This window comes from Poecilia reticulata, chromosome 7 (assembly GCF_904066995.2).
Source record: "Poecilia reticulata chromosome 7, P_reticulata-male-v2, whole genome shotgun sequence".
Lineage (NCBI taxonomy): Eukaryota > Metazoa > Chordata > Actinopteri > Cyprinodontiformes > Poeciliidae > Poecilia > Poecilia reticulata.
The window spans coordinates 33,067,988-33,090,219 of NC_088836.1; the positions used below are offsets into that span (position 1 = coordinate 33,067,988).

Genomic DNA, 22,232 nt, shown 5'->3' on the forward strand with positions numbered 1-22,232 from the left:
AAGATCAGCGGAGCTGCTGCTCAGGCTCTTACTGGGCAGGATGGTTTTGTATCTGTCTTTCATCATGTGTCCCGGAGCGTCGAGCTCGGCCGCGCTCACAAAGTTCGGAGGAATCTTCTGCAGATGAAAGCAGAACGTTTTGGACGTTAAACTTTACTGACGTTTTTCCTGTAATCCATCCACAGTCCAGCTGCTGGTTCCAGCATGAAACCAGCAGACAGGACCAAATTTGGTTTGGTTTATTACTTTGGGTTTAGCTTTCTATAATTTTGGGTTATGTTGTATTTTAGTGGATTCTGGTATTTGGTCATGTTTTGACTGCTCCAGATGTCATTTGTGTTTTTATCTTTTCTAAGTTGTTTGTTATGGCTCAGTTCATTTCGCAGTAGAAATGATTGTTTTTAGCGTTTTGCTCAGAGATAAATCTTCTGAACAACTTTTTTTACTCGCCTCACCACTTTATAACCGCAGCTTTTCCTCTTGTCTTGTACAACATTTCAGCTAAGAACAGGATGAGCCGATTGAACAGATGCGTATCAATGGATCTATAAGGACATCAGCACTGAAGTGATTCAATTTCACCAGCAGGTGAATGCAGCGGTTATCTGGACCCAGCTTTTATTTTGATAGTCCACTTCTGCTGATCAAGTACATTTACAGAGAATTAGCTAAATATTTAGCTAGCTCAGAGCTAACTAAATATTTTTGCTTGATCAATGCTAAATATTTACTTAGCATTGTAAATGCTAAGTAAATTAGTAAGCTAATAGTATTAGTAAGCTAATACTATTAGCTTGCTAATACTATAGTAAGCTAATAGTATTAGCTTACTATTTAGTTAATAAGCTAATATTTAGTTAGCTTACTAACTAAATATTTTTAAAATAAGATTCATAAAATGTTTTATTTTGACCTTTTAAGGTTAAAAGAGGGAGAAATTTCAGTGCGTTAAATCTGTGGAAAGAGCATTTTAAAGAGGAACCTTACCTGGTACTCTGTGTTCAGAGCGCTGGTGTCTGCTGAAGCTTCCTGCAACTGCGCATGTGCAAGCGCTCGGGACGAGGTGTGTAGCAGCTGAAGCCACACCTCTTTGGGCGTGGTCACAGAACAAACTGACTCCGCCCCCAGATTGCTCACATCCAGAAGCAGCGACAGGTTGGAGCCCCGCCTTTTGAAAATAAAATAATTGTTTTGAAAATAAACATTTATATGAATCTTTTACATTCTGCAGATGTTTAGGGGGGAAAATGATTTTTTTAGAAACTGCTTCATTCATGCTAAAGATTTGATGCAAAGATTTCTTTAGGAGCAACTTTCTACTAATTGAGATTATTTTTGAAATGCAGCAGAAAATCTTAGAAACAAACTGGATGTTAGAGGATTAAATGATTTTCCTTCCATTCTGGACAAAACCTCATTTTCTTGGCTTAAGATTTTAACCATGAAAGCAACAAAGTAACAAACTTAATGTTGTGTTTGAAAACTCAACTGATTTCTAGTCAAGTGAATTTCACCCAAATTTAAGTGAACTTAATATAAACTGAACACAAGTCAATTCCAGTTCAGATCTAATTAAATAAATTTGGAATAATTCAAATTAATTTCCAGTTTAATCAAGTAAACATACATGTCTCCTTAATGTCACATTTTAAATTCACATTTGATTTCTACTAACCCAATTTCAATAAAATCCTATTTAATTCTGTACAGAAAAGCTCTAATTTATTTCTATTTCCTTTCCTGTTCTGGGTTTCATCCCAATTCAAATCAGATTATATTTAAACTCCACGTCTGCAACCCGCTCCTACTCAAGTTCAGTTGAGCTACAACCATGGAATCTAAGTGGTGATGGAGAGTAAATATATTTAGTGTGCATTAATTGTCCAGCTGAGGAAGCCAAATCATCATCATTGATTGTGTGGTGATGGTTCCTGGAGGCCCCTCACCGTTCCTGGAGGCGGACTGAGGCTTTCCGAGGGGGCGTGGTCAGTGGCGGCGGCGTCACTGGTTCCTCTGCAGGAACGGAGCTGAATGATGAGCTCATTATGAGCGTTTTCTGTTGAAGGAGATTTATTTTCTGAGCCGCTCTCAGCTCCTCACCTCAACACCATGCTGCAGAAAAACAGAGACAGCATCATTGCATTCTAATCAAAAACCACATTTCAACAAAATAAGCAACATTTTCAATTTAAAAACCTTTTTGCTGCTAAATTATGGAATAAACAGGAATAAACTCAACAAGAAGGATATTTATTGCTTTTAATCTGTTATTTAGTTTCTCTGATCATTCATGGAGCTTCTTTACAAATGTAGACTGTTAACGCTGACATTAGCATTAGCTGCTACATGTAGCATTGAGATGCTATTTTAGGCTAACATAGCTTCACTGACATGCTAACTCCTTTCAGCACAACTTGAACACAACAATACTCTTTTTCAGGGCCAATTAGATCATTTAAAAGCAGAAATTAACCCTCAGTGAGCCGAGAGAAGCAGCTTCATCGCTGCTGTTAGCGAATGTAGCTTGTGCAACAGATTTATGGATGTACCAGAAACGTGCAAATACAAAGGTTCCATATGGAACTTTTACGTTAAAATTTGTATTACATTGAAATCTATGGAATGTATTAATAAATCAATGTTTTGAAGTCAGTTTAAAATAAAATTTCCTCTGTCCATTCCTTTGAACATTCTACCTTTAGCTCGAGACATAAGACAGACTTTCTGGCTGAGCTACTTTTTAGACGTTTTTTATTATTAAATTTTATTTTCAGTATTACTTTAGTTTGTGCAGTTATTTTCTCAGTCTGGTTTTATCTTACAGTCAAGTTGGGGGTCTGAAACAAGTTGCAGTAAAGCAAACGTGCTTTTAGCTGTGGCCTTTTATCACGTGTGTGGAATTTAATTAGATTTTACAATAAATAACTGTAATGTAGTTTTAGTTTACAGAAAGGAAATATTGCGTTTTATCCTGTAATGCTGTAAATGATTATTTTAGTATAATTTATTCGCACTGTGTTTCTGCAGCTGGAAGAGCTGGGTCTACCTTTGAGTGTTTTAATGGCGTCACCAGCTATTCATTAGCAACAGAAAAACGACAAACTTTCACATCAGGCTCCAAAACGACCAGGACAAGAAACAAGATCCAAAATACAATTTACCAGAAGTTCATCCAAAGTGTTGTACAAAACAAGACAAACAAGACAAAGGAAAGAAATCAAGCTATAAAACGACTATAAAAAATACATAATGCAGAATAAAGACAATAGAAACAGCATATCATCTTACTCTGGGCCAAACCATACTGAAAAAAGATTTAAAGAGACTCAAAAGCAGGAAGCAAAGATGCCTGTCTGAAATTCAAAGGCCACAACAGAAAAAGTTCAGTCTCCTCTCAGTTTCCATCTCGTTTTTGATAAACTAAAAAGCATCCGGTCTCCTGATCTGAGGGTCCACAAGGGAAGATATGGCTGCAGCAAGTCAGAAAGGTGGAGCTGTGGATTATTCCTCATGTTGAGGAAAACAGCCACTGAATATTTACAGATTTATTCAAGAAATTGTCTTCATCAAAGGCCAAACCAAGCCAAGCAAAACATGGAGGAAACGTGAAGCACCCAGAGGAGAAAAAACCAGCCTAAAGCCTGAAGCCGTTTAATGCAGCCTCTGCATCCAACACAGTTCTGACCGCTGGATGCTTCGGTAACTGCCTGGTAAGAATGTTTCCCCCTGTGGTTCTGTTCTGACTGCTGGATGCTTGGGAACCGGATCGGTTACACCTTCACCTCCACATCAGACTGTCTTTCCGGGTTCTTCGCTTGGCATTGAGCAGCTTTTCACAATCAAGTGTGTAACGTTTGCATTGGTGCCACAGAATAAAAAACATTTCAAATGTGAAAATTTAAACTGCAGGTTAGCAGAATGCGGCGGAATGCGGCGGAATGCGGCGGAATGCGGCAGAATGCAGCGAAATGTGGCAGAGGACATCATGGAGGACAACAGACCCAGCAAATGTTCCTGTTGCCTTCAAAAGTTCCCAAAACTTTAGGAAATGATGCAAACCTGTTACTGAGGGTTAAAACCAGCATGAAACAGCTGAACTTTGACCTTGTTAACGGCAGAGAGCTGAGGAAGCTACTCATTTCAAATAAATGCAAGGTGTTATCTTCTGTTTCTTTACGTTTTATTTCATTAGTCAATTATGTTTCAGGTTATTTAAGTGTTTCTACAAAGTTTCTCATATTTTATTCAGAGAATATAAAATATATATTTGGATTCTATCTAAGAATGCAAATATAACATTAGACTCCCTGTGACTTAATAAGCCGTTATTAACATGAACAAAAAAGAGATTTGACTAGGACACCAAGCAGAAAAGCAACATTTACATGTTCAGTTTGTTAGTTTGACATTAAGCTGTTTTTAAAATATGTCCACCAGGTTCTGACTGGCCATGTGGGTTCAGATGGGCAACACCAGACCTTAGAAATGGATTCAAGTATTATTCATCTATAGTTGAATACTTGAACGAGTGAATGCAAATCAAAAGTTTCCCCCTCCAAACAGCTGAATGCCCAAACTCCACACATGTTGAGCTTTTAGCTTTTTTTGCTACGTTAAACTTGACCACACTCACCATTCTGATCTCCGCAGTTCTTCTTTTCTTGCTTCTCAGGTCCACTTTAAGTTAACTTTAAACATTTGACGTGTTTTTGTCATGAATGAACTTCCTGACGAGACGAGGCTCATAATCCAGAGTCCTCTGACAGAAACCGAATCGGCTCAAAGTCGATGTCTGATAAACCAGCCACTGCTGCGATGAGGAGGCATCTCTCTCTCTATGATGAAGCAGAAACTGCTGGAACGGACCTCTGTGTGTGTGTGTGTTAGATATCTGTGTGTTTCCACATCACTACAGATCTGAAACGTTTCAGTTTGTCTCTGTCGGAAGAGCGTTTCCTCAGAGCAGGAAGTCAGCACGCCCACGCTTACTCAACGCGCAGAACACAAACACCACAGACGATACGGCCAAACATCGAGTCCAAACGGACTGCTCTGGACTCTGAAGGCCAACAACTGAACATCTGACAGAAAAATTAATAAATAATGAAGGGTCACCAATATTTTCTGCTGGGGTGCACAAACTTCCTCTGAGTTGTTCTGCAGACGGTTATTCTGGTTATTCTGCAGACGGCGGTTTTGAGCTGATTTTTAGCTTCTCTTTAAAAACAATCTGAAGGTTTGTTGTTGGTTTATTGATGGGCTGGATTACTTCAGTTTCAGTTTGAAGGATTTGGCGAGCAGACAGTTTTCAAACGTCATCAGGCTGCTTTGACTCTTGCAGCCCACATCACTACCCTCCCACCTCTGTGCATTTGCTGTGGGAGGCCAGGATGAGTCTGACTTGACGTGATTTTTACGCTGTGGTGGTGAAGGATGAGGGGAGTTTGATCTAATTTCAGACCTTCTGATCTTGACTCAATATTTTTGCTCTTGTCACAGTTCAGCATTTTTGGTTAGTTTGGCCACAGCGTGCTTCACGGCTCGCTTCTCAGTTCAATAATAACAGGAAAATTCCAAGAACTCTGCAAATGAGACCCTTAAAGCTGCAGCATGTGGCTCCTATAAAATATTTGTTTACATATTTGTTGAAACTGTCAATATGTTGAGACAATTTATGACAGATAATCTGTGAAAAAAACAACCTTCTCTGCCTTCTCCCAGTGATAACTAGAAAGAACCAATGAAAGTCAGGAAACGGGTCTTAGCGCTGTCAAGCACAGTCCTTGTGGCGCTGCTCATCCTTGCTCCCGTTGCTGTCTGCTATGACACAGCTAGCCTATTATGAATGCTAAGGCTAGTTCGCATAGCCACCGAATATGGCTGATGAAGAGTTTTTCTGTAACAGTCAGTTGTTAACAGCGAGTACATGAGGGTGATTGACAGCACTAAGATCCACCTTGTCACTCTGATTGGTTGATTTTGGTTAATTTCTTCAGACAGTAATAGTAGCTCAGGGAGGAGGAGGCAGAAATTGATCTTTTCACAGATTATCTGTCTCATAATTTGTCAACATGGTGACAGTTTTAAGAAATATGTCAAACAATGTTATTTTTAATGAAAGTTTCAAACTGCAGCTTTAAAGCGTAATTGGTGTTAAACATCTTGTTGGTAAACTAATGCAGAATAAAAAGTCAAGTCTGCAGGACCTGCCATGAAGAAAAGGTGAAACTCTGCAGGAAAACCTTTCAGCTGCTGTGGAGCAAAAGAAGAGCAAAGGCCACAGCATGGAGGAAGCAGAGCTTAGTTCACAGGAACAGTCAAAGTCTCAGTCATGTGGTGAAGCTGCAGAAAAAACAGATCACAGAACCAAACAAATAAATGTGGTTTCTTAAACAGCCATGGTTTTATGGGGGTTGGGTTGAAGAGGGGTCAGAGAGATGAGGGTTTCATTCCAGCTTCTCCATCTTATCTCAGTGTCCTTAAGCAAGGCACTGGACCCCAAATTATGAACAGATCAGTGTATGAACATGTAAATAATCAGAAATGTTGTAGGGAGAGAAATGTTGCTTATCATACCAGGGGTTCATTCTGGACACCCACATCCACACACACATCCACGCACGCACGCACACGCGCGCACACACACACACGCACGCACGCACGCACGGACGGACGGACGGACGGACGGACGGACGGACGGACGGACGAACGAACGAACGAACGAACGAACGAACGAACGAACGAACGAACGAACGAACGAACGAACGAACGAACGAGCGAACGAACGAACGAACGAACGAACGAACGAACGAACGAACGAACGAACGAACGAACAAACAAACAAACAAACAAACAAACAAACAAACAAACAAACAAACAAACAAACAAACAAACAAACAAACAAACAAACAAACAAACAAACAAACAAACAAACAAACAAACAAACAAACAAACAAACAAACAAACAAACAAACAAACAAACGCACACACGCACACACACGCCCATACAGGTATATGTGGTATAGAAAGACATTTTGTCAAACAGGCCCAGAGGTGGTTTAGATGGACTACCCTATCTCAAGTACTTAAAGCAAAGGGAGGTGGCTTAAAAAACTTTAAAAAATCTGAAAAAATGTAGCTTACCTTAGGTTTCGAATAGGAGCTGCACAGCCTTTTTTTTCTTTTTGCATCAACCTGTTTATTTTCGTGTGTGGTGGCACACACAAATACATTACCTCAAGAGTAAAGCAATTATGGCGGTGTTCAACTGCCATTAAATCCTGACTATATTTCTTACTCCTGCCACTAGGGGAGTTATAGGCTTCATTTACAGGTAAACAGCATTTATAATAATAATTAGAATGTGAAAGTTGTTACAAAAGTTGATGTTTTCTGTTGAAAAACCCGGGGAAATCAGTTAAAGGAGCAGAAGGAGCAGAAACTTGTTGATTGATCTTACCGGTAGCTCCATGTTGTTTTGTTTTTTTCTCATTTAATCCTCCGGACTGTCTCCAGATCAGCTGCAACGCCAACATGATGAACCTCACTGAATGCAGATCTGACCTGCTAACTCACCCACCAGACCAGCAGCTGGACTAACCAACCAACTAGCTAAGCTGCAGCCAAACAGACACGAGCGCCTTGCCTTTTTCCACCCTTCCTGGAGTGAAACGTACTGTGAAACCAGGGGCAAGAAGAAACAAGTGAACTGAGGGAAAGTGATAGTAAAGCTGCAGGAAGAGAGAATATCGAGTGAAGGGAAAAGAGAGGCAGCAGGATTAGACTTGTCTTGTTTTTTCTGGCCGTTATTACCCTGATTCTGGGTGTTCAGGTGGAGAGACCTGAGGGAGGAGAAAGGGAGCATGAGTCAGGCAGCGAAGGAGAGGAAGAGAGGGATGCTCTGGGCGTTGATTATTAACACACTGACGGCAGTGTCTCATGAATCATTCACGTCAAAAGCAACAGGAACATGTGCGTTAATGTGCTGCACAGTCTCATCCAAGCAGAGATAATAAGCAGCGACCTGATCCTGCTCCCTGTCATGACAGAGTGAAAAACAAACAGATAAAATTTAATAGTGAATCAGCCTCACGCCTCCGCTCTGTTTTCCATTTAACAGCCCAAAACTGAAAGCTTGATCCTTTTAACCCCAAACCGACGGCATTAACAGGATAAAAACACTCTCATTACGAGGCTGACAGCTTGATGCTGTTTTAATTCCTGATCAGAAGCTGCTTTGTCCCAGGTTGGTCTCAAGACAGAAACACAAAAAGAAGGAAAAAACTGTGAATGTCATCAGCACCTCCCTCCACCGCCGCCTGCTTTGCTTTAATCTGATTTTAAAGTTGGACAAATTGGTTCAATTTGGTGCAGAAGGGAGGAGACTGAGCCTCAAAAACAGAGGAAATGGATCTTCTGGAGAGAAATTAAATTGTGCTGAGGAGGAAGAGGATGAACAGAGCTGGATCTCGGACTCTGGCTACGGTTTTATTGTCGTAAGCTCACAGATGTTCCTCATCTGTATATAATCATCTGACCTTCAGCTGGTCTGTTTCTGTTGGACTACAATTTAATGACTTATTAGCATTTTTTATATTTTATAAAAATAAGCTTAAGTAGTTACTTAAAAATGTGCCAATTTTTTAGATGATTAATCAATACATAGTTCCCACAAGTCTGAACTGGAAGTGATCCACAACATCTAGGTAGGCAAGATGAGCCATGACTCCCAGACCAACAAAAATAAAATATAGTGACAATCTGGACCAATGTGAAAGAGATATATATCAACAGAATGGCTGCTGTCGGTGTATGAGACATGATAATGGAAACATGTCAGACAATGTGACATGTTCTGAAAATTTGGCGTCCTCCAATCTCCTACTATGTTTGCGACTTAGTGAATACGAAGAGTTTATACAACATGGAGGAGCTTCACCTGGCATCCATGGCTGCATACAATCAGTGTTTAAAAGGATTTAAACACTGATTTAAATCGTCAGTGTTGTTCTTCACCTTGTTCTTCAGATGAAGAACAAGGTTCTGGTGACTGGCAGAGTACGCACATGTACAGTAACAAACAAGTAGGCTACATGTCCGTCTTAGCTAGCCTAAAAGCTACATTAGCCAAGCCAATGTTGCTAATTCGGCAATAAGTAGTAAATGTCACTGATATTTATCTTATTATTACACAGAGGAGCGTACTCAAAAACTATAATCCAGTAATAGTTTTAATGTACTTATAATTTTAGGACAGAGGCGAGAGCTGGTTCTACGCTTGTGACTTTATTGTTGTCATAGCAACTCCATAGCATCTGCCTACCAAGATGGCTGTCATTTACAAAGTTCTTAGAATTGTGATGTCATGAGACTTATGTACTGATCATCAGAATGATTGTTTACTAAAAGAATTGCTTCTCAAATAAATAACATTTTAAATACCAAACACATCAAATACATAGTGACTCACACAGCTAATAATGGTCCAAGTCATTTTTTGCAAAATGTGATTTTTTTTGTGTGCCCTAAACAAAACAGCTTTCGGAAAGAGAAAACTGTGATGATTTTTCCCCACCCCAAAGTCACTTTTAGCAAAAAGGAAGGTTTGACTGTAGAGTCATATGTGAGCTGAAGAATATTAACCAGGTGATTGTTGAACTTTGGACATTAACAGCCTGATATTAAGAAACTTCTAAAAGTTTGTGTTATTCTAAACTTCCTTTGGATCAACCCAGACAGCAGGCTGGGAAACATACATTTATAATCAATATTCAATTAAAAACACAAATAAAAACCAGTGAACATCTGCTCCTGCTGACTGGCTGCAAGTCACCCTCATTATCTGCTGCACAGTTTCTTCTTCTGGAGGAGAAATAAAACTCAAAGACAGCCTGAGCTTTGACACTCACTTATCAAAGTTCTTCCTTTGACAAGTGAGTATAATATAAGACAAAATTTTATTTAAATATTAGATTGGAGTCATTTCTTTCATTGAGTGAATAGATTCATTTATGCAACCCAGTTCAAAGATAAATCTGTTTCACTGAAAATATAAAATAAAATTAGGACTAACAAGATGAAAATCACAATAGTTTGCTAAAATTTAAAACTAAAATCTTGCCTGAATATGCAGTATTATATTTTAATCACAGATAAACAGATGAAATACAGAAAACTAATTCTTCATTAGAGGAAACATCGGAAGGTCTGAACTGTTGCTGAAGGCTTCAACATGTTAGAAACACACCCTGCAGCTCCAACATGAAGACACTGAACTGTTTAACGGATATTTTTAGTTTGGAGATCTGCTGCCTGCCGTTAGGTCGGCTTCACACACAAACAGAAACTCAATCAGAAGCCTGTTAAACTGACATCAACATTACTGGACAAATGCACTGTAAACCTGGGGCAATGTTGCACCCAACTACATCACTGTGCCACACTTAAAGAGTATCTAAGTGCCAAATCAGCTTTTCTTGTTTTATTTGGGACTTAGATTTAGAAAACCTTTACCTGTCTAAATTGGACCCTAAGGGTGTTATCGTTATGTTTCTGTGCAATATGTGACATTTTAATGTAATTTCTTTAAAATTCTTCAATATTTGGCCTCTCAGTGTTGCCCTCTGTGGGTTGAACAAAGGCTACTGCAGTTGAATTTTTCTTTTGATTCCAACAGACCAGTCTGGTTGATGTCTAAATTATCTAATTATACATTTTTAATTTGTTGTTGTGGCCTTTTCCGCAAAAGACACAAAATTTTCAATTAAAAAAAATCAATTATCATATACTGAGTTAATAAAACAGGATTTGAACTTTGTGGATGCATATTATCTGGGAAGCAATAGAAAGGAACAAGTAATGCGAATATGGATTGTTTTTTGCAACCTAAAGTTCCACGGATGGAATCAGAGAAAGATGAATTTTTGGAAGCAGACTCCGACCAACAAAGAAATATTCATCTGAGTGAAGGACACCAACTGTGCAGCTAACCTTCCACCGCTGCCCACTTTAGTGAACCATTTCATAATTTATCAGAGGGTGGGGTTATGCTTTTGCAGAGGGGTTAGTTACACTGAAGCAGTAAAACATTAATAAAAGACGTTTATGCAGCTGGAACAGAACTGGGCTTAAAGCACATCCCTGAGGAACTCCACATGACGGCACAGTTAGACATGATCTGGTTTCTAAACGTGATTTATTCGAGAAAAGGTAATCAAAAACCTCTTAGATCATCAAAGTTAAAGTGTCATGCTGACGTGTGAGGTGCCAACGGAACCAGAACTCTAAATTAACATCCCCGGTTCTGCAGCTGTCATGATGCCACCGGATCCTTGGAACTGAAGGAGACTTTCTAGAAACCAAACTGAGGCTCATCAAGAATCCAGTGATGATGATCACAAGTCCATCAAAACCACACAAGACTTTTCAGAATATTTGGAAGATTGTAAATGTGAACCAAGATGTTAATTTGTCAGAACTCAGCAGAACCTGGAAGTCTGGAAGAGCGATGCTCCGTCTGACCCACTGAGTTCAATAAAAACATTTAGTACCGTACGCCCAACCAGGCACTAGCTAAATATTTAAAAATCCCTTTTTAAGAACTGCTACTCCTTACAGTGTCATTTGCAGTAAAAGTACATCATAATTTAAAAACTTGATCATTTAAAAGAAAAACATATTAGTTCCTAAAGATTTACTCACAGTTATTCAGCAGATCAACTTTATATTCTTGGCTTCATCTGAATAAAACTAGGATTTTCTCTTTCATGAATTGGTGATGACATTAAAATTAAAAAACTTTATACTCTAAAAGATGCACATCTGCAATCAAGATATTAAAATATACATCTTTGCTTAATTTTTACTGTGTTCAAGAATTCAAAGCAAACATTCAAACGATCAAGTTTTCATCACCTTTCCCTCGCTCTCTTCCTCCTCCTCCTCTTCGTCTCCTCTTCTGCTTTTGATTCTCAACTCCGTATCCGTCTTCCTCCTTTTTCTCATCTGTTGCTTTCTGTTGTTCTGTTTTTATGTCTACCTTCTCTGCCACTTCCTTTCCTGCACCCACCCACTCGCTCATTACCACACACACACACACACACGCACACACACACACACACACACACGCACACACACACACACACACACACACACACACACACACACACACCCCCCCACACACACACACACACACAAACAATGCGTTCCCCCGTCCAAGGTTATGGGTCCCCTCCAGACTGCACGCCACAGGCTGCAGCATTGTTTGTCTGCGTGTTGGTGAAGCCCACAGCAGCATCTCTCAGTGAGCTGATGTTCCACAGCTTCTTTCCTCTCCAGCTGTTACATGAACAGCAGCAGAGGGTCCAAAGTACATTAGCCGGATATGTTGTCTTTTATCAGAGCTTAAAGAAACGAACAGAGAAGAGCAGACTCTGCAGTTTACCATGAAGTCCTTCCTCACGTTTACCTCCAGTCATAAATGATCTTTCATCAGACGATTTATCTTTATGTTCTTCTAAGCTTCTCAGCATCTGTAGTCTTAAAAATGTTCAGAGTAAATATTTGGAGTCAAACAATCTTCGAATTTAACAAAAGGTTTAATGACAGGAAATAATTAGAAACAGGAAGAAATAAAAGACAATAAAACAAAAACCAATTTGAATATATAATAAATATTATAATCTGAAAGGCTCTGTCTCATTGTAGAGTATCTAAAATATTAAATCAGAGATACTGGAAGCTTGACAGTGACGAGCTGCTAGCATAGCATTGCTGGCACATATTGCTAATATTTTCTGAACATTTTCCATTTATCTTAAAAAGATGTGGCTGATTTATGGTTGTTGCACCAAATCTCTGATTTCTATCTTTTTTTGCCCTGTCAAATGTTTTGTGATTGGTTAAATTCTTCAATTTTACAGGCCACTAAATTAGGGCGACCTTTTTCCCAGAAATGTCCACATTTCATGTTCTGTTCAGGGCAAATGAGGGACTTCATAGACTGTTAAAAATGTTTGGGTTAGCATACTTAAACTGAGTGGTGTGATGCATGGAAAATGAGCCTCTCATTAATGTGACGACCTCCCTGAGCTGCTGCCTGGTGGTTGGTGGTTTTCTCTTCATGTCCAGAAGAAACAAAGACCTGCACCGCTGCTCATGTTTCTAAATGGGCAGCTGTAAGTTTACTCATCTCATTCCTCTGCTGAGAACATCCATGTCCTGGTCCACCTGAACATTTCTCAGCAGAGTGTTTGTCCAGAGTGAAACCGTTTTCAGGTTTGGAGGAGAATCTGGTGACTCTTCTGCAGAGAACCTTCATTAGAAACAGCTTAGTTTAAGTGACAATCATGTCTTTATGACCTCTGACACTGTGCAAACTGTGCACATCTCTCTTTGCTTAAATAGCTTGGAATGTTATCCCACAGTAAAGAATTGTATCCAGATATTAATTTGACATCTTTAAAGGAAATTATTTTGAATGTACAATTACCTTTTTTCATCAGAGAATAAACCCAAATTAAGCTTCTTATTTGTCATATCACCTCTTTAGCACTTATTGCCTTTATTTCGCTTTATTGTGTATAACATATGGTTGACTTCCAGTTTTTGATTTGATGCTTTTATTTTGATAAGAGAGTTTCCTTTGTTTATATTATAGAATGGCAGCTTAACAACAAAAGGAACAGAAGACAACCTGCAACAGTAGTAAAAATGGATCTTGTTATCATCGCCCCCTCATAGAGGCACAAGGCATGTCTATTTTACAAACAAGGATATTTCTAATATTGATCGGTTGGAATTGTGAATTTGTTTCATTGTAATCAAATAGAGTTTAGTTTTTGTATCAGAGATTATATTTTTAGTGGTTTGTATCTTACTCAGTTGTTTTTAGTGAGTGTGTTTCTCTACAGCTCTTACGGTGAAACTCAGGGTTTATTCCAGTAAAGCCTCAATCCTTCATTTGGGGCTCTGCTACAATATCAATAATAGCCTGTTATGTAAATGTTTTTAGAAATGTCTGTAGAAAATCAGCAGTTCACTTCTGCTTTCAGCTGTTTTTGCTCCTTCTGCTCATTGTTTTTGTGGATGGGAGTAAGCAGAGGTCAGAGGTCAGCATTATTTCCACAGCTCTAAATATCAAGGCACTGCTCTGCCTCAGAGGCTTCAAGGCAGCTAAAAACATACAGCATGTTCAGTACAACAACCTGAGGAGTTTCAAACTCCTCTGCAATTATTCCCCTCCATTTGGACATAAAATGATGAAGCCTTTTACGTCTCGGTTATTATTGCTCTGCAGTCCCTTCCTGCTCCTTACCGACACTTATGACAAACTGGGTTATTAGCACTCATGCGTTTCCTATAAATGGCTCAATCCAGAATCTGCAAAGCAAATCTCCCTCAGCAACAATAAGAGCCAAACGACTGAAAGAATCAGACTGTGGAGCGTTGATGAAGCTCAGCGACTCCGACTTCAGCGACTCCCTGTGAAGCTTTCATTAGTTTCTGCAGGAAAATAGTTCACTGTGGAGTCACAAGTGAAATACTTTAATTCAGACGTTAATGTCACCGGGAGGATTTCCTCTGTCGTCTGGGTTGTAACAGGACACAGGGAGATGAAACGGGAAGAAATGGCAGAAATGAAGGATAAGCTGGTAGAGATGGAAAAGAAAAAGAAAGGAGGAGTGGAGCTCTATTTAAATTATTTATGTACAGTTTAGCCCAATGGTATTCAGACATCAAGCAGATATTTGAGAAATTTGTTTCTGATCAGCAAAGAGAGGAATCTCTTAAGACAAAAACACTGTAAAAAAGAGATCAACTTAAAAATATGGATTTTCTGTTTAAAGCTTTTTATCCCCTTTTCAAAATGTAGTTTAAATTAAGTTTACTTATATGGCGTCAATTCACAACAAATGTCATGTTAAAGCAAAATTTAGTGGAAGAATCTTTATTGGTTTTCACCAATCAAATTACTTCAATGTAGCTTTGGTGATGAGGCAGGAAGGCCTTTTGTCATCACCCTAATTTTTATCTCTCTACACAGATTCTCTACAGTATAGAAGTCTGGTATCCATCCATCCATCCATCCATCCATCCATCCATCCATCCATCCATCCATCCATCCATCCATCCATCCATCCATCCATCCATCCATCTAGGACATGATTAGATGAAGACACAGGAAACTTCTTTCAACTGATGTTGAAAAGGGCAAAAAGTGATGCAATGTCGCCCTCTGGTGGTGGTGTTGTAGATTACAGCTGTGCTGAAGTCCTGCTTGAGATCCGGTCATCTTTGGGAACATTCAAACAAAAAATCTGAGGCTCCACCTCAAGCTGCATTCAGATATGTTTTCAACCATGCAAGAGTTCACTTCAACCGGATCGAGGCCTAGGGTTTTAGGCGGATCAGAGTTCGCTTTTATAGTACATTTTGGAATTCAAATTTGGATTCTCACCTCCCAAATGAATCAGACTTTCTAGACAAACGAATAAGAGTGTGATTCAAGACTCTAATTCTGGGCAGGTGTGAATGCACCCTCTGGTTCTGTTCCCTAGTTTGGTCATTTTCAATGATGACTCTTTTTTTTTTAAAACAATCCAATTGAATATTAAAAAATTCTGCAAAATACATTTTCTGGTGGGGAATAAATCAGGACACTCCAACTTTTATGTTCTCTAGTAATTAAACTCACTATATCTGTATCACCTCAGCTGTGAATGCCATAGTGAGATGCAAAGAAATCAGCTGTGAAATACAAAGTCTGCAGGTGGGAGACATTCACATTACCTCTCTATGTGCACACATATGTCAGTCCAAGCAAGTCGAAGTCCAGATCTTGGTGTCTTTGATATGCTGATGGATAAAAATTACTAAATGTACAAGAAGACCCATAAACATCTCACAGATGAAAGTGAGAGATAGGACAAATGTTCCTCAGACTGACGTCAGAGACAATAGATGGAGACATGTAGCAGCTCACTGAAGCATTATTAGGTATTTATTTAAAGACAATAACTGAGACTGAGCTATTTGGCCGTTACTTTCCTGATATAGATAATAATCTGACGTGGTAATCTTGATCTAAATTACTACTGTAATCATTGCCCTAAGCAGATATTTAGTTATTTTCAGTCAAAAGTAGACTCCTACTGGCACGACATAGATAACTTGTCTGTGAAGGAACCAGACAAAATGTAAATACCTTTCAGTTATTTATAATCTTCCTGACCTCAGACATTCTGTTTCTGAATTGGCTTTTCCTGTGTGGCCTGGGAAGGGCTGCACATTTCCAATCTCCTTGAAGATATGTAAACACAACACTCCTTCCCTCCTCACCCCCTCCTGTATCCATGGAGCTGTGGAGCTGAGTGCTCCTAAGGACATTCCTCGATAAACAACACCTCTATAGGACTTTTCCAGGAGGTTCAGCCACCTGGTTCCATGGCCCTTTGACGTCACCGCCTTCACTCCTGTCTCTGCTTTGCCCTTTGTTTTGTCTGAATGTTGCGATTTGCCCTAATGTGTCCTTTCCTCTTTTTGTGCTCTTTGCTTTGGTTTGTTATTTTGTTTGTATTTCCTTTCAATTCATGTAAAGCACTTTGAATCACCTTGTTGCTGAAAATGTGCTATATAAATAAAATTACCTTATCTTAATCACTGAGTGAATTCAATGGTCCAATGGAAAGGGTCCAGACTTCAATTTTTAAAAACTGAATTTAGTATTTAAATTTATTGATACAAGACAATAAATTCACTAACAACAAGGTTAGAGAAACTGATTTTTGTTAAACAAATAGAACCTCTTGACCTCAAAGAGCTAAGCACCAGATACTGGTCCATAACGTAGCAGCTGAAGACAATAAATCCGTGCTCCTCTGATCTGACCCCAAACATAGATCCTGAATATTGACAGATGCCAGTCTGAGGAGGAGTAATAATTGGCCACCTTCTGCTCAGAGATGACATAAAGCTGCATGTCAAGAATGAACTAGAAATAACTCACTGATCCTAACCCTGATGTACAGCAAACTCACTGGAACATCATTCAGACTGCAGAAGCTTTCTAATTGTTTCCAAAAACACAGAGCAGCCAGCATCAAATCCAAAGGAATCATAGACCTCTGTGACAGGATTGTCTTGAGACACAAATCTGGAGAAGGATCCAGAACCTGCCCTCTTTTTAACATATGTGGACTGAAGCTGGTTTTTAGCCTTCAAGATGGCCGACTGCTCTTGTCCTCTGCCACGGAGCCCTTCTGGCATGACAGATCCCACTTCTGACACCAAGAATGTGGTGGAACTTCCTTATCAAACAGGTAGAGAAACTACTCAAGAACTGAGAAAGTTACAACTTTATCTTTCAGGTGTTTTATTTGAAGGCAGTCAGTTTAAAGACTGAATCCAACAGAGCCAGGGAAAGCAGAGCGACATCTCATAGATACGTCCTTTTTTAATACACGTCTGCTATCAGAGAGCACATTACATACAAGAACACTGTTCTGGACAGAGAAGCTGAAGTGGCAACATCAGCCGGTTTGGTCCGGTTCTAATCAGTTCTTGTGCTACGTAACTCTTCACGCTACCAGGAAAACGTCCTTGGACGAATTCTGGAAGTTTCTGCAACAACTTGAACACGTTGTAAAAAAGTGACAAAACGAGAACAGACAGTGACTTACTCAAAGATGTCCACTTCACAGACAAACAAACTGAAGGTATATAAAGTCTGTGTTTCCATCTCTGAGACATCCTGTGACCAGAAACTGCTGCTGGAACAGACTCTTCAACTAATCATCAAAACAAGGTAACATTTAAAGTCCTGCTGCTCATCATGATGTTTTACGTCTTGGTCGAGTTGATTTGTGATACTAATTATGAACTTTCCTAATGACTCTTTCCACAGATGGCTGCTGGTCTTGTCTTCACTCTGCTTCTTGGTCTGAGCTTTGGACTCTGGGATGGAGTTGATGTAAGTAAACAATGATTGGTGCGTCCCTGTTGGGAGCTTTGGCTGACTGACGCAGATCAGATGGAGCAATCCGAGACATTATTTGGTTGAAGTTCAATGAGAACTTTGTTTTGTTCTGAAACTTTGGGTTTTTCCCTCCACAGGCTGCATGTCGACTGAGAGGTACGTGCTTCTTTTATTGTTGGAGTTTCTGACACCTAAAAGACAACAGGTACATTTGGGAAGTTCTTTAAAAAGATAGGAAACTTTTGCTTTTTTCAGCACAACTACAGGACTTAATTTCTGTATAAAGTAAATTAATAAATTGTTTAGTCAGTACATATTGCATAGAAACATCCCATCCTACAAGGCAGATGGGTCACAGTAGTTTTTACAGAAGGCAGCTAGAAACGCTAAGAAGGCAAATTATTGTCTGAATAAAATAACTGAATCACAACCAAGAGGTTTTTCATGTGAATATATTTTCTTTTAACTGTCATCTAATATAACCTTTGGTTGAAGTGCAGTATTTGTAGTTAATTATTGATTGAATTTAACATTGATTATACTTTTTTAATAGTTATTAAATGACATAATTCCCATTTTCATAACTTGTAATTTGGATTAATTTATTATATTTTTGAATGTATTTTTCCCCTAATGTTTGCAGCTGAACTTCTGGACTGTGTTTGGTGATAAAATGATGCTGATTATTGGATGGATGGATGTATTTACCTTCTCTCTTCATAGATCCCACAACAACTGAATGTGGAAATTGGACCTGGTATGATGGTCGCTGTTTCAAGTTTCATGAAACTCTCAGAGACTGGGATAATGCAGAGGTACAACACATGTGATGATCACAGCAGATTTTCTACACTCAACAGAAATGTACATTTTTCATATAAGACAAAAAATTCACCAACAACAAGGTTACAGAAACTGATTTAAACAAATAGAACCATAATTTCTAAAGGTCGATATTCAGCTGCATCAACTGTCTCACTGCACAGAGGGAAGTTTAAACCACTGGTGTCTTTTTCAGTTCCACTGCCTCTCATTCAGAGGAAATTTGGCCTCAATTCAGAGTGGAAATCAGTACAACTTTATCAGAGACCTTGTCCACAATGCATCCGGAAAACACACAGAAAGTTGGGTAGGAGGCCATGATACCACACTGGTGAGATTTTAAAAACACAAATAACTGTCTGGTTGATCACTTTTTATGTCAATATGCATTTTTCATGGCACTTTGTGTAAATGCTTTGAGACGACATTTGTTGTTAGTTGGCATTTTATAAATGAACTGAATTAAATTGAACAGTTGTTCCTAATAAAGTGGTCAGTTCAGTCAAAGACATTCCAGTTGATCCTGGTTTTAACACGATGCAGTTACTGCAGATTAGAATATCAATTGGTTAACAGTTATCTCAGGAATCCCAGGTTGTTGTATTGAATAACTGACTATGCTAAACTCCCTCATGCTGAGGAAGCATGTGGCAACAGTGGAGAGGAATGAGAGGAGACCTCCAACAGAACCAGAACCTGCTTCTGTTTATCCACCGGCTGCTCTGACCAGCTGAAGGTTTTAAATAGAAATGATCCAAACACAGTTCACATTTTTTATAATGAGTGACTGAAGTCTAGGTTGGTTCTGTGTGATTTGTTTGCATTGGAGCTTAAAACTAAGATGTTCTTTCAGGAAGGCAACTGGTTGTGGAGTGACGGTTCCAAGTTTGTGTTTAATCAGTGGGGCAAGAATGAGCCAAACCATAAGGCTAGAAACGAAGACTGCATGGAGATCAACTTCGCTGGTATTTATTACAGAGAAATCACAATCTGTAATTTTAATAATTTCGTTTAAGTGTATGTTTTTATAATATCTTTGTATCTGATGGCTTAGTAGGTAGGAGTTTGTCCTGTAATTGGTGTTTTCCTGGTTTGAACCCTTGCTCTCTTTGTCTCTTTACAGGAGAAGATTATGTGAATGATGAACCCTGTGGCAAGAAGCTTCCCTACATCTGTGCCAGAGTCCCATAATCTTTCTCTTATGCCTAAAAATCTGAAATGGTCACATGGCTTTCCTGCTGGTGATGTCACTTCCCCCTGGATGTTAAGCCTCAATGTCGTCACTGCTGGAAGAACCTGATTTCACTTCATTTAATCACTTAAATAAACTTTTATGTCTCTGAAATTTTATTGTTTGATTTAATTCTAGGATTTAATATATGTTAATTTAAGCAGACACACTGTAAAACCCACTGGTACTTTTTACTAAACAGTAATTCGTTATATGTACTCATTTCAGCTAAATGGTAAGAGTAACTTTTATAAATTGAATTGCTGAGATCCAGTTTGATTTTCTAACTCATTTACAGTAAGTACATATGTTTATAATTTATTTTGAGCATTGCTGGATTTCAGTCACGTGACCTGAATGACACGCGTAATATTCAGTAGGGGATTTCACGGTTCAAAACAAAGCAAAGTTGATCACAATGAGTAGCTAATGCCCTAAATAGGCTGGAACAGCTGAGGAATCTCGAAAAAATATGCGTATATTTAGGATGTGATCCGTATTATCTCGGTAAGAAAAGACTTCTCTTATAATCTTGAGGATTTATCCGCATCGAGGCGATCAACATAACCAACTACCTGGAGCTCCAGACCTCATGTTATACTATGAGCCAGAATTGAGCTTTCAAAATCCTGGAGAATCAATCATTTAGTTTCAGGTTGGGTCAAACATTTAGGATCAATAGAAGCATTAAATGACTGTCAACTTGTTTCTGCCGGGTGAGAAGCGAGTTGTGCTATTTTAAGTAATTAGTCTATGTTAACGATGCTATCGCTAACAACGAGCTAACCCATGCTATTTCATGAGCTTGAATCTCCTGGTAAATCATTTATTTAGCTTCTGTAAAACCAAATTCATGCTGGAGTTGTACGTTAATGTTGAGTTGCTGCTGGATTCAGGTCCAATGTAGGTCAACGATTAACACTGATCTACAGAAACTCCGTGTTCGGGTCTGGTCACCAAGATATGGCGGGATAGATTATAATTTGTTCAGCTTTTTCTTTTTTAGCACGAAAGTCCCACTGAATAAACATTATATTTTCTGTCTGTGACTCGGCACTGAGCTAGCTGCTAATATTAGCACTCTGAGGACAACCAGGCTACGGCATAAAAATAATATAATAAATATAAAAAAATGTGAATGCTTGTCTATCTAAGTAACTGTCCAATAAAACATCTGAAAATACAAAACATCTGAAAATACAATTTAAACAATGCAATTGTTACCTGTTAGAAAGTGGCGCTGCAAACTCTGGGCATTTTGATGCTGAATCAACAGAAGTAAATGGGCTCGATTTACTTCCTGCCCTCCATCTGCATTGGGTGAACTCTGAATCTTCTGAATAATATAAAGTTATGTACAAATATGTATCATGTGAAAGCTGGTTCTAGACCAAATTTACCACGGGGCCCAGTGTAGTCTGCGTTTTTTCACGGGGACCCTTAAAAAAGAATGAAACAAAAAAATACAGAGCAATTTGTCATCATTTGATACATTAAGTGAGCCAAACAGCCACTAGTGTCTCCAGAGATTCATATTGCCGATCCTGATCTAGCAGATGGAAAATGTGGTCCTATCCCAATACATCACCTAGAAGTGCAGCGTCATAATTTTTAATTCACTGTTAAAGTAAAATTATGAAGGTTAAGAAAATTCACACTGAATATTAACAACACATTTATCTAGTATAATTTCTTTGGTATCCCTTGTTGGCCCCCATGTAGAACCGTCCCTGCTGCAGGTATGCGTCTGGTGCACTTTGGGTTAGCATTTCTTTTCTTCATTGTTAGGAAGTCAGATTATCCAAACTGGTGAACCACATTAGTGAAATAATACATTAAATAAGCACTGAACAATGTATCCATCCATCTATTTTCTAACACCTTTGTTCCTAGTGGGTCGGGAGGCTTGCTGGTGCCGACCTCCAGCTAACATTCCAGGCGAGAGGCGGGGTCACACTGGACAGGTCGCGACTGAACCCTGACCTAAATGAAAATGGGGGAGGAAGCGGGAGCCACAAACAATTCACCGCCAAGTCCCACAACAACTTAGGATCTCTGTTAATAACCACACGCACTCCGAGAGAGCGGAGCGAGACTACCAACCCAACCAGGGTCCTGAAAACAATTGCTCGACGTCTGAGGAAGAAAAGGGATTATGGAAGTCCACACCACGTCCACAGCTCAATACAAATGTGTGTAAGGAAG

The 22,232-nt window shown here is 39.1% G+C and overlaps 2 protein-coding genes across 7 annotated transcripts in view; one reads left to right on the plus strand and one right to left on the minus strand.

The window, feature by feature from the left end:
- Positions 1–12,028, minus strand: part of LOC103468097 (protein tyrosine phosphatase non-receptor type 7) — an 88,638-nt gene extending 76,610 nt beyond the window's left edge. The window contains exons 1-5 of one of the 6 annotated variants that reach the window (XM_081609362.1): positions 7,460–10,045; positions 4,634–6,342; positions 1,947–2,112; positions 988–1,168; positions 33–117 (exon numbers count right to left, since the gene is read on the minus strand). In XM_081609362.1, the coding sequence (XP_081465488.1) occupies positions 33–117; positions 988–1,168; positions 1,947–2,044 (364 nt within the window). In that variant the 5' untranslated portion in view covers positions 2,045–2,112; positions 4,634–6,342; positions 7,460–10,045. Of the gene's footprint in view, positions 1–32; positions 118–987; positions 1,169–1,946; positions 2,113–4,633; positions 6,629–7,459; positions 10,047–11,913 lie in introns of those variants that run through there. The other 5 variants (XM_081609363.1, XM_017305571.2, XM_008414949.3 and 2 more) reach the window with 5 other exon arrangements.
- A 5,616-nt stretch (positions 12,029–17,644) lies between these two features.
- Positions 17,645–20,141, plus strand: LOC103468119 (galactose-specific lectin nattectin-like). The gene is made up of 7 exons (XM_081608511.1): positions 17,645–17,803; positions 17,903–17,968; positions 18,112–18,130; positions 18,698–18,789; positions 18,993–19,127; positions 19,650–19,761; positions 19,920–20,141. The coding sequence occupies exons 2-7, from the start codon at positions 17,903–17,905 to the stop codon at positions 19,985–19,987; spliced, it is 492 nt and encodes a 163-aa protein (XP_081464637.1). The 5' UTR covers positions 17,645–17,803; the 3' UTR covers positions 19,988–20,141.
- Positions 20,142–22,232: the final 2,091 nt, after the last annotated feature.

Coding starts and splice junctions, on each gene's coding strand:
- LOC103468119 (XM_081608511.1), top strand. CDS start 17,903: ATGGCTGCTGGTCTTGTCTTCACTCTGCTTCTTGGTCTGAGCTTTGGA. Junction 18,790..18,992: donor GAGACTGGGATAATGCAGAG/GTACAACACATG, acceptor TGTCTTTTTCAG/TTCCACTGCCTCTCATTCAG. Junction 19,128..19,649: donor GAGGCCATGATACCACACTG/GTGAGATTTTAA, acceptor ATGTTCTTTCAG/GAAGGCAACTGGTTGTGGAG.